Here is an 11031-nt window from a genome sequence, read left to right as displayed (position 1 = left end):
GCGTTGCGTCCCCCTTCTTTCCCCTCCTCCCCCCCCCCACGCCCCCTGGTCCCCCCCCCCCCCCCCCCGCAAGGACTGTTCTCCTGCTAATTAGTGCTCAGGGCAAGAAACCGTGGTCCAGTCGCGGCCTGAGGCTGGGTTCCTGTCCCGTGTCCCGGCTAGTAGTCCCCAGCCCTGCAAAGCCTGCATGCTGGGGCCCTGCAGGCACCTCCCCTAACCATGCAGGCGAGAAACCCCTGCCTAGGAAATGCCACTGCCCATGGGTCCTTGGGAGGCCGACTCCACACTGTGACAAGGTCTCACACCCCTCAGAGCTCCAGCATGGGAGAGTGGAAAACGGTGTCATCCAAGTGCCCATCTTCCCCCCAGCTCAGGGGCCCAGATTAGGATGACTGCTTAGCCCTCATTCTCAATCAAGGAAAAGCTGTTCACACCCACAGGCAGCCTGGGCCTCTGCGCATGTGCTTTCGGATCTGCTGTTCCACCTAAAGCTGGCAGGGTGTCAGCACCTGAGCTTTGGCCCCTGGAGGGCCGCTGAGCTCAGCAGCAAATACCAGGCTGCCATTAGGCTCCTGCACTCCCTTCCCTACAGGGAAGGCCACTGGGCCAAGGCCTCGGAACCCAAGAACCCCCTGAAGGCCCCTAGCTAGAGCACTTGGACCTACCGCGAGCCAGCTGGGCCTCATGGCAGAACCTCTGCAGGGCCTGGAGCCTCTCTGATCCCGAACGGCTCTTGGGGAGCCTGCGGAAAAGCCGCTGGAGCCTCGCCATGACTGTTCTGAAGCAGGCAGGAGCCGCCTTCTCATCCTGGCCCTCGGTCATCCCGCTGCAGGAGATCAATGGCTTCCCTCTAGGCCAGCCAGCAGGGATGGAGTGATGAGTGGAGACTCACTGGCCCCGGGAGGACCCCAGGGCCTCCTGTGACTGGCGCTTTGCTCCAATCAGCCCAGCCAGCTCCTCTTCCCAAAGGAAGTCACCGGCACCTGGGACGTGGGGCCCGGGCACCAGCGCAGTCTGCACAATGCCTTCTCCTTCCCAGCTGAGGTCCTTTCCCTCCACCTCCCCCAGTGGAAAACTTTCTATTCCTGGGGCTTTTAGCTTGATAAGATAAAAATGCCCCCACCAAACAGGCTGCAGGAAAGAGCCTGCCCCAAGCTTCACTGCTCAGTAGTGCTTGTGAGCCTGAAAATCAATGTCTCCAAAGTTTCAACAGACAGCAGAAGTGACCGGTTATCTCACACTGTGTGCCCGACCCAGGAGCTCGTTAATGGATTTCTTTGGGGATGGCAGATTAATAATGCTTTACCAGCTATATAGGCTCCTGCGGGAGGACAGGGCTAATTCACATCCTCCCACACTAAGCCCAGGGGCGGGGGATGAGCGTCGGCTTTCAGCCAACTGGGCCCGTAAGGAGGCAGTGAGCAGAGAGAGGTGAGCAGCAAAAGGAGAAAGAAAGAGAAAAGAAGGAAAGAAGAGAGTCTCTCATAAATAGGACAGAAATGTTCTCTAGCCCCACAACGGTGCTCACAGGGCATCCCCTCAACACTGACTCCCAGAAGCCACCAAGTCCTTAGTGAGGAAGTTCCTAGAAGCCCTGTCCCCCAGGCCAAGATGGGCAACTGGCACTGGACTGGCAGTAAAGCCTTCCAGGAAAGTCGCTGGGGAGGGATGCCGGCTCCCAGGGCTGCCCAGAGATTCCAGAACTCATCTGCCAACTGCCAGTGGAGGCCAGTTGCAGACGAAGGAGGGACACTCATCCTGCACTGCAGAGGACTCGGGTGTGTGCAGAAATGAAGATGCATTTACGCATCGTGCTCCGGTCCCCTGGTGTCAGGTCCAGAAGTCCACACCCGTGGGCTCAGACGTGAGCCCTGCTATTCCTCCTGTAACTGCTCCCCTGTGCTGTCGTTTGTCCCCGGGGCACAGAGAATGCTGAGCGGCATCCTAGCTAGAGGCCATGTCCTCGAGCCCAGTTAGAGAAGAAACTGTTGGTAGAACAAACCTAAGCTGCTGCACTCGGTTCCTCCAAACTGGGCCCCCATCATCTGCCTTCCTCCTAGGAAATCTGTGTAGAGGGTCCCCCTGTTAGATCACCCTCGCTGTTGAGGGCCTCTGTACTTGGTGCAGTAACAATAAAAACTTGTTCGTAAGCTCGACAATAAAAGTGCATCGTATGCCAGTCCTTCATTTAAGACAGAAATGCCCTAAAAATCACACCCTTCCTCAGGCCCGGACATTGGTTCTTTCTCCCTTGTTCTTCCTCAGGGAGACTGGGCTGCCCATGGCCTCTAGTTTATCCAGTAACTTCTGCACCGAAGAGGCTGGGCACAAGTGAATCCAGGTCCTAAAACGACACTTGGAGCCATCAAGCAAGGGTTGGGAGATCCCCAGGGGTTCTAGAACTCCCACCGGGGTGAGCCCCGGACGGGGTGGCATTCCCATCCCAGCTCTCAGGGAAGGAAACACACATGCTAGAGGGCTTCTAGTAGGAGTCACAGGTAATGGGGGAAAAGCCCTCCTGAATGTCCCCCTTTGGGCTCGAGGATTTACTGATTTCACTTCTCCTTTCTCCTCATCATAGAGCTGTTCTTTGAGGGGTTAAGCCACCGGAGAAGCCGCAGGAGAGAACTGGCAGACACTGGAGGAGGAGCTTTGGGAGGCTCTAGAATCTTCCCTCCTGACCCTTTGAAAACTGGATAGATAGAAAACTGTAGTGATGGTTTAGGGGGAGCACTATCTAGGGGCATGGGGAATGCATGCAAGGACCTCTTGTAGCCCCCAACGTCTGAGCACCCACCAGATGACCTGCCTGCTGGGGAGGGAGTCCAGCCAAGGCCCAGAACAATTGGAAGAAACAACCTTCCCTACCTCAAGTGCCGGGGCTACAGTATATTCTTACCTTGAAATACCCCATTCATATAAAGGTAACTCCAGATTGCTTTTGAAAATATTCGTCACCCGAATAGACATTTACGTACCATATGTTCAACCCTTTCTCTCACAAATCAAGTTACAGCTGTGATCTGTTGTTCCCTTGGATAGTAAGGGATCTCTGAAGGGTTTTGTTTTCTTTTAAATCCTTTCCTCCCTGGCAGAAAGGACACAATTGTTTCAACAGAAACCACAAAACCTCCAGCATCCATTCAGCTTGAATGGAAAAAACAGCTTCCTCCAAGTCAGCAAAGAAAGCAAGCAATGATACCCAAATGTAAGACTGACCTGGAGAAACAGAGAGTCAAAGATGGGGTAAGAGTTGGGGGTTGTTCCCCAGATTTGCTGGTCCCCATGTGGCCACACCACTGCCTGAGATAGAGCCAGAGGTCCGTGAGGCAAACCTCGGTTTATATTAAAGCCCCTAACCAGCCCTTCTTCACCCTAGCTGTCCCTTCTGACACTCAACCTAATTTTGCTGTGGTTCCTGGTTAGCCCTGGGTCATCAACGCTGACCCTGGGTCACGGCAAGGAGGCATGGAACAGGAAAAGACCTCCTACCTGTATTTCCATGCCAACCCCCTATATACTCCAAACACCAGTGGGGGTGAGGCAGGGCCACAAGAGACTCTTTTTTCTTTTATCTTGGGATGTAGAAAAACTTCACCTTTTGTTTAAAGATCTCATGATTTACACATGCTGAAAATCTATTTAGAAACCACATACTGGAAACGGGCTTAAGTGCAGCCAATTCTCAATTATCCAGGCACTGGCTGACTGTCTAGCTGGCACATGGCTCACCCACCCCTTGGCTCACCCTCTTTTTTTCTTCTGTACCTCTTTTTATGGACATTTCAGCATTCTTTGGCAGACGCAGGGGGCGGGCAGACAAAGGAGGAGACTCAATGAACTTGCATGTTCAAATGACATTAGCTTCTAAGGCAAAATACTGTGTTGGGTTCTGGTGCTGGTTTTGCTCCTTCCGATCTGGGTCATCTTAGAGCAGTCCTTTGCCTCCCTGAATGCTGTGCTTTCTCCCCTGTGAGAGGGCCATGATCCCACCAGCCCCTGCCTACCTCACAAGCCAGTGCACAAGAAAAGGCTTCAGATGGGGCCTGGCCACCTCTGCTCCCACAGTTCCTGTCATTCTCAACTCTCCTTGTCCGTCTAGCAGGCTCATAGGACACCAATTTGTATCTATAACAAACACGATGATGATTCTTTCCCAGAGCCAGCATCCAGTAGACACAAAACATGAAAGGATTAACAAGTCAATGAAAGGGGGGAAAAAAACCCACAAAAGGATTGAAAAAACAAACAAAAACAGGGCGCCTGGATGGCTCAGTGGGTTAAGCCTCTGCCTTTGACTCAGGTCATGATCCTAGGGTCCTGGGATCGAGTCCTGCATCAGGGTCCCTGCTCAGTGGGGAGTCTGCTTCTCCCTCTTCTCCCTCTACCCCTCCCCCTGCTCACATGCTCTCTCTCTCTCTCTCTCAAAAATAAATAAACAAAAAATCTTAAAAAAAACAAAACAAAACATAGGCAAAGAACATCACTCTCCTTTTAGGCCTGACTTTTGGGTGTGATTTCTTAAAGGTCCACATAAGACAAGTTTTCATTCTCTAGGAACCGTGGCCAATAGCCACTGCAGACATCTGGGTAAGATCTGCCCTGCCCTGGAAATGTTTGTTCAAGAAACAGGGAGGGGGAGCAGAAGGTGGGGTGCAGGCCCTCGACGGCAGAGTAAACATGAGCCAGCCACACTGTGGTCACAAGTGAGTGACAGGCCCTGCTCCCTGCCTCCTAGTGACACGCAGTAATGAACACACTGGACTCCAACAGCACCTTCTTACAAACCCTCAGCACCATGTGAGCTCAAACTTTTCCCCCTGATGCCTTCAGTGGAGCCAAGGTGGTAGGTGTGGGTAGGAAAATCCTGAAGAAAAGCAGAGATGTTCTACAGAAACCAGGGGGCGCCAGACCCCTCAGTCAGGACTGGATATTCTCCGTGGGGGCGGGCCCCCCCCCCCCCCCGCGGCGCAGGCCACACACAGCTACCTTGCGGGGGAGGGATCCCTGCTGTTCTTCTTCCTTCCTGTCCCAAAGGGGCAAAATAAGAACTCAACGTCACTGCTTTTTCTGTGGGTGCATCTCTCAAGAACTTTCTCTATGCCAGGAACCACAGGCAGGCTAGAACAGGCCCCACCTGAACTTGTCAGCCACTCTGGCCAAAGACCACACCACGGAGAACTCTTGGGGTGCACGGGCTCTGCCCAAGTCTCCTCAGCATGGTGTGTGGGGTACTTCAGAGAGCACCCAAACATCACCTCCCCAGGTCTGAGTCCAGATAGTCTTAACCTCAGGGCGGGGCTCCCCATGGCTAGTCCCCAGCACTGATGGGATTCCACTTAAACCAGAGCCCCCAGGGAAGAGAGCCCACTGCCCTGCCTGACATCATCACCTTGGCCTCCTTGTTCTTTCCCCAAAGTTGAAGAGCTGGCTCAGCTCCCCTCCCAACCCTAAGATTCTGCCCTGAACATGCAGAGAGAAGCTTGTCAAATCTCTTGGAACAAAACCACAAATGACTAAATGCCCAGCCATCTCCCCAGTCCAGGCTGGCCTTCCCCATGTCAGTGCCGCCGGCCCGCCCCAACCCAGGCAGAGCCAGAACCCAGCCGGGGCCGGTGGGTGGCCTGGGGGGCAGATAGCATCCAGCCACCAGCAAAGCAGATCTGTGAGCAAGAGGGAAGACTGGCTGCTGAGGGAGGCTCGGGCTGGCGCAGCTGCATGCTCTGCGCACCCACAAATATTCACCTGCCCAAGAATATTCACCTTGTCATCTGAGGAATGCGAACAGGAAGGGCCTCTGATAAGGCCGGAGGCGTATTTACAGCTTCCTCACCAGCCTTAATAGTACCCTGGGCAGAGCAAGAATGGCTAGCAGCTCCTTCTGTGGGGAAACCGAGGAATGGGCTGGGAGCCAGAGAGGGCTCCTCGGAAAAGCCTATGCGGGCGTGGCTTCGGACCCAGAAATGCTGGGCAGGGCCTGAAGGAGGGAAATGACCCGACAGCCTGAGATGGCCCCAAGGCCTTTGAGGCCAGCCAGTTCTGCCCCACCTGAGAGGTTCTAACCTTGTCCTGGCCCTAGCCAGGGGGACGGCCGGTGCCTCCTTGCCCACGTAAGACCTTGGCAGCAGCATCCCTCCGTTCTGACCTCAGGAAGCCATTCCAAGGATGAATGTGGAAGCCAGCATGAAAATCCTTTGGGCTTTTCAGGGAAAAGGCACTACCACTGGTCTTCCTGTGTCCAGAGGTGAGCTGGGCCCGGCCTGAGCCTCGGGTCCCTCTCCTCACACACTCTTCATCCCCAAGAGCCAGTTCCTGTGGCAGGAGCCACTTCACCAGCCAGGCAGGGTCCTGGGGGCCAGGCAGGGGACTGTCTATTCCCTGTCACTCAGGGCCGACCTGCCAGGCTTGGCCCAGGCTGAGTGGCCGATAAACTTGGGGGGAAGAGAGAGGATCCCAGACCAAAGCCTCAGCGCTGAGGGGAGATGTCAATTCACTTCCACCTAATAACTCCGCAGGATCAGCAGGCAAACACACGTTCATTACCAAGTCTAATTAGGCTGGCAGACAAGTGGCATTAATCATTTTTGACTATACCTGGGATTCAAGCCCCCTTCCCTCCATAATCAGAAAATTTCATGCTCTGATGAAGAGGGGGGACAATTAAGCCCACATTTAATGCTTTCACTTTCATCCTTCCAGAAGACAGGAAGCCAAGAGGAGAGGAAACAAGACACAGCTTAGGGACCTCAGAAGGCCTTCCTCAAAGCATTCCAGATCTGTTCTCTGTCCCTAAACACACACACACACACACACACACACACACACACACACACACACGCTCACTCACTCACTCACTTACTCCACTAGGACTTTTCCTAGGAGAAGATCCCAATTAGAGCCCGGGGCGGGAGGAATTGGAGGTGGGGGGTTCCACTCTCTTTAACAACTCAACGTCCCTTTCCCTAACCTCCGCAGCCAAACAGGGGCCTGAGTCCACGAAAAGACTTCAAGCCACACGCACACTTCAGCGCTGCTGGGTGTACTGGACAAATAAAATGCTTTCCAAGTGCCCAAGAGTTCTAGGGTCTGCAGCAGGGCAACTCAGTGTCGCAGTAACCTCTTCTACAGAGAAGTCACCACAAGAGATGACTCCACAGGATCCAGTGGCTGTCACATGGGTGGTTCCAGTCTTTACAGAGAGGTGGGTTGAGCCCAGCCATTAATGAAGTGACAAGACAGAGCCGGGAAGGCTGGACAAGGGGCCCTGTGGGACATCAGTCTCACTCACGCCAGAAAGTCCCCTGTCCCTGAGGTCTCATGGCAAGCACCTTCTCTTCACATCATAGGTAAACATCTCTCAAATGGGGGATAGGATAAGGAGCCCCAGGGCTCCCCTTTCAACCCTATAATTCCAATCACATAACACTTCATAGTTCTGAACAATGATGCGTCCAGAGAAGGCTCCAGGCACTCACTAGCATCATGTAAGCTATGTCCAAGCATCCCTCCTTGAATGTGGAGTTGGACTTCGGGTTTCCCCATTTTCCAGACTTTCTCTAGTCCAGCATGGCTTACATATCCACAAAACGAGATGAAAGGTAAAAGATCAATCCAGGTGCCTTCTACAGAAGAAACGGTCCATGACCTGTAAAAGACATTTCCTGATACCAAAGCCAAAGGGCCGCCGGTGACGTTCACAGGGTGTCTGCTGTTGGCCTTGCCCTTCTGGAATGCTGGAAGCGGGTTCTCGCCACTGCCATTGCCCCCACCCCAGAGCACACAAGCGTTCACATAATCTGTGTGTCTCTCGGTCTCTCTGCATCTCTCTCTTTTTGCTTCTGTCTCTCTGCCTCTCTCTTCCCCCAAACCCCACTGGATATCTTTCTCTATCTAATAAACACGATTTCTTTAATCCTGGAGATTAGTATTAACTCTGAACCCCTCTGTGGGCAAATCCAGCATTAACCAGAGTCTGTTACAGACCTGGAAGTAGGGGTAAGGCTAAGTTAGAGGGGTTTTCACTAAACAGGCAGGCAGACCGTGGGAAGACAGCTTTCTAAAAGTTTCCCTTATTAAGAGTGCAGCTTGCCAACATGGCTGCCACCCATCGTCAGGCTCCTGCCCTGACCTATGTCATTCATATGCCCTTCTGCTTGTTTCCAAGAGCAGAGAGATTGAAGAGGAAAAACAAGCCACCACCTTCATCAAATGCTACTTACTGAGGCTGCTCTGAGCCTGGCACTTTGTTGGGGGCAAGTGATATAAAGACAAGGCATCAATGTTTTGGTGCTCTCCAAGCTACTGGCATTCAGTGAGGATGCTTCTCAACCACAGCGGGCAGGAGTGGTGTTTCTGGAGGACAAGTAATACCCGCACATCCTGGGACGCTCATGGCACTTGCTTCCCCGCTTAGTTCAGCCAGGCAGGGTTCAAGAACTGTACTCACTGCTTGGAAAGGTGATCCTCAGAGGCGTCATGAGCCCAGACAAATTGTTACAGCTGTTGGATGGGAGGGGATAACAATAACATTCATATTGCATTAAACGTTCATAATGCCTTTTGCCAGGCACTGTGTTAAGCACTTTACATATATTAATTCATTTAATTAACACAATGAAGTAGGTAATGTTATTATCCCCACTTTTTTTAAAACAAGGAAGCAGATGGGCAACAGAGAGGCCCAGAACGACACAGAGATTAAGTGGCAGAGTAAGGATTCGAACTCAGGTCTTGTGGTGTCAGTCTGTTCTCTTAATTGCTGCCTGCTACTGCCTTTTTAAGGTCATATTTTTGAACCTTGCTTTTCAAAACAAAGATAAAACAAACCAAGCCCACCACGGAATTAGATCTTCAACTTAAAGATGCTCCGTGAGTTTGGCCAGCTGTGTCTTCACCTGCCTGTGGCTCATTTGCACATCAAAACATTTCTCAACTCTTCCCATCCAGCCACAGGTCCACAAGTAGTTAAATAGTAATAACGACAGAGGCGCCACTCATTAGTCCCCTGACTCCGGCCCTGCTCCCATCTCTGGGATTCAGACATCCCCCAAATGTCTTACTACAGACTAGAATTCCAATGAAGTGGATTTCTCAGGATTCTAGCACAACTAGATCCATGACAGTGAGAACACTGCCTGTGTGTGTGTTTATAGAATTGGTGGAGACAGTCACGTACCCTAGGACCCTTGAGAGGGCAATCGTGGCCAAGACATCCAGGGGCAAGCTACATGTGATTGGGCTGTAAGGTCAAGAGCATTTACCAAGTGACGGCAGCCCCTCCACCCGCAACACACACCTCTAGAAAGTTCGCTCTTTCCTTTTGTATTAGCACCTGAACTGTGAGTTCTGGTGGCGGAGGGAGCAACATCTGCTTTCCCCTCCAATCCTTCCTTTCCACTTGACTCTGGCTTAGAAGGTGAGCTTTCCTTCCCCGAAGCCAGCTGCTGGGAACTGCGGAGACGGGCAAGGTAGGCTTTTCCTGATGGGCAGTAGCTGCTGCTGGACAGGGAGTTGGGGAATTTTAGAGCCTGATGAACTGGTGCAGTAACCTAGGAGGAAGAGGAGAAGGAGGGGGGAGGAGAGGGAGGAGGCAGAGATGGAAGGGGAGGAGGGGGAGGAGGGGAGACAGGACACTGCCAAACATTAGAGCAGAGTCCAAAGGTTTGAGGGGCCAGAGGTGAAAGGCAAGGTGGGGGGGCACAGATCCAGGGTGACCTCAGGCTCACTTCCGCCTACAGCCTGCTTCCATCCAAAGCCTAACCAGGTCTCTTTCCTGTCCCAACAGTGTGCCCTAAAGGAGAGGCGTACCACAGGGGGGCATGTACCATGGGCCTGTGCCACAGGCGACAAACAGGCCATAATAAGCACGGGTCAAATGGCCACATCAATACCGGTCTCACAACCCACTGTCAAGAAGCTACAACAAAAGCAAGAGGGTGCGTGGGAGACAACGGAATGGCCTTGCCGCCGTGGTCACCATCCCCAACCTGAGTGAGTGACTGCGTGTGTGTGTGTGTGTGTGGAGGGGCCGGGTACGCACCTGTCAGGGAAAGAGGTGTTTGTCAAACACAGCATCACCATACCTGGGCGGTAGGCAGTCACTAAAGCCTACCCGCTAGGGGACTAAGAAGCAGTCTCCCGGGAGTGTCTCCCTTGGTTGAAGTGGAGAAGGGCAATGACCGTCCCCTGCGCCAGCCCCCCCCCCCGCCGCCCCCCCCCCCCCCCCCCCCGGCGGACTGTGGGCTTCCCGCGCGCCCCTCCCCTCCCCTGCCCTCACACTCACTAGCGCAGCGCAGCGCCTGCCGCAGCACCTCTCGTCCGCACAGGTCACACCAGCCCCGGCCGCTCCGCAGCGCCAGGTCGGCGAAGCTGTGCCCCTCGCCTCGCTCCACCGGGACGCGGGGATCCTGCGGCTGCTCGAAGATGCTCCGCACGTCCCGGGGCCGGGGCGCTCCAGGCCGCCGCCGCAGTCTCTGCTGCAGACCAGGCCGGAGAGGGCGGGCGGGTCGCGAGGCCCGAGGTTGGGGCTCCGGGTCCCCCCCGGCCGCCCTCCGGGCGCCGCGCCCCTCGGGCGCCCCGCGCGCAGTGGAGAGGGGCGCAGGGGCGCAGCGGCGCGAGGAGCGGCCGGGGGGCGGTGGCGGCTCGGGGCCGCTCAGGCTCTGCAGGTAGCGCGGCGGTTCTGGGTCCAAGAGCAGCCGGTAGGGACGCTGCCCGATGGCCGGGGACGCCATGGCCATGCCTGGCGAGCGACGGCAGCTGGCGGCGGCGGCGCGGCTCCCGAGTCAGCCTCGAGAGAAGGGCGGCCCCACACGAGCGCGCCTTTAAAGGGACCGCAGCTTGCAGGGCGGGGCGGGGGCGGGGAGACTGGCGCGAGGCAGGAAGGGCGCCCCGGGGAACCACCGGCCGGCCGAGCGGCGGGGGGGGGGGCGCGGGAGCGAGCGCGGGTTTCGGGGCGCCTGCGGGAAGCGGACCGGCCGACTGGGGCCGATGAAGAGGGGTTGCTGTCGGGACCGTCTTGCCTTCAGCCCTGCC

General features: G+C 54.9%; 1 protein-coding gene across 1 annotated transcript in view; it reads right to left on the bottom strand.

Annotated features, from left to right (window-relative positions):
* Positions 1-10751, bottom strand: part of RASSF5 (Ras association domain family member 5) — a 65281-nt gene extending 54530 nt beyond the window's left edge. The window contains exon 1 of the mRNA XM_073884515.1: positions 10283-10751. Within this exon, the coding sequence (XP_073740616.1) occupies positions 10283-10736 (454 nt within the window). The 5' untranslated portion in view covers positions 10737-10751. The remainder of the gene's footprint in view (positions 1-10282) is intronic.
* Between the last annotated feature and the right edge of the window lie 280 nt (positions 10752-11031).

The sequence above is a fragment of the Callorhinus ursinus genome, unplaced genomic scaffold, assembly GCF_003265705.2.
Source record: "Callorhinus ursinus isolate GAN/ISIS: 27379988/994484 unplaced genomic scaffold, GSC_fseal_2.0 scaffold57, whole genome shotgun sequence".
Lineage (NCBI taxonomy): Eukaryota > Metazoa > Chordata > Mammalia > Carnivora > Otariidae > Callorhinus > Callorhinus ursinus.
This window is presented reverse-complemented; position numbering and strand designations above follow the sequence as displayed.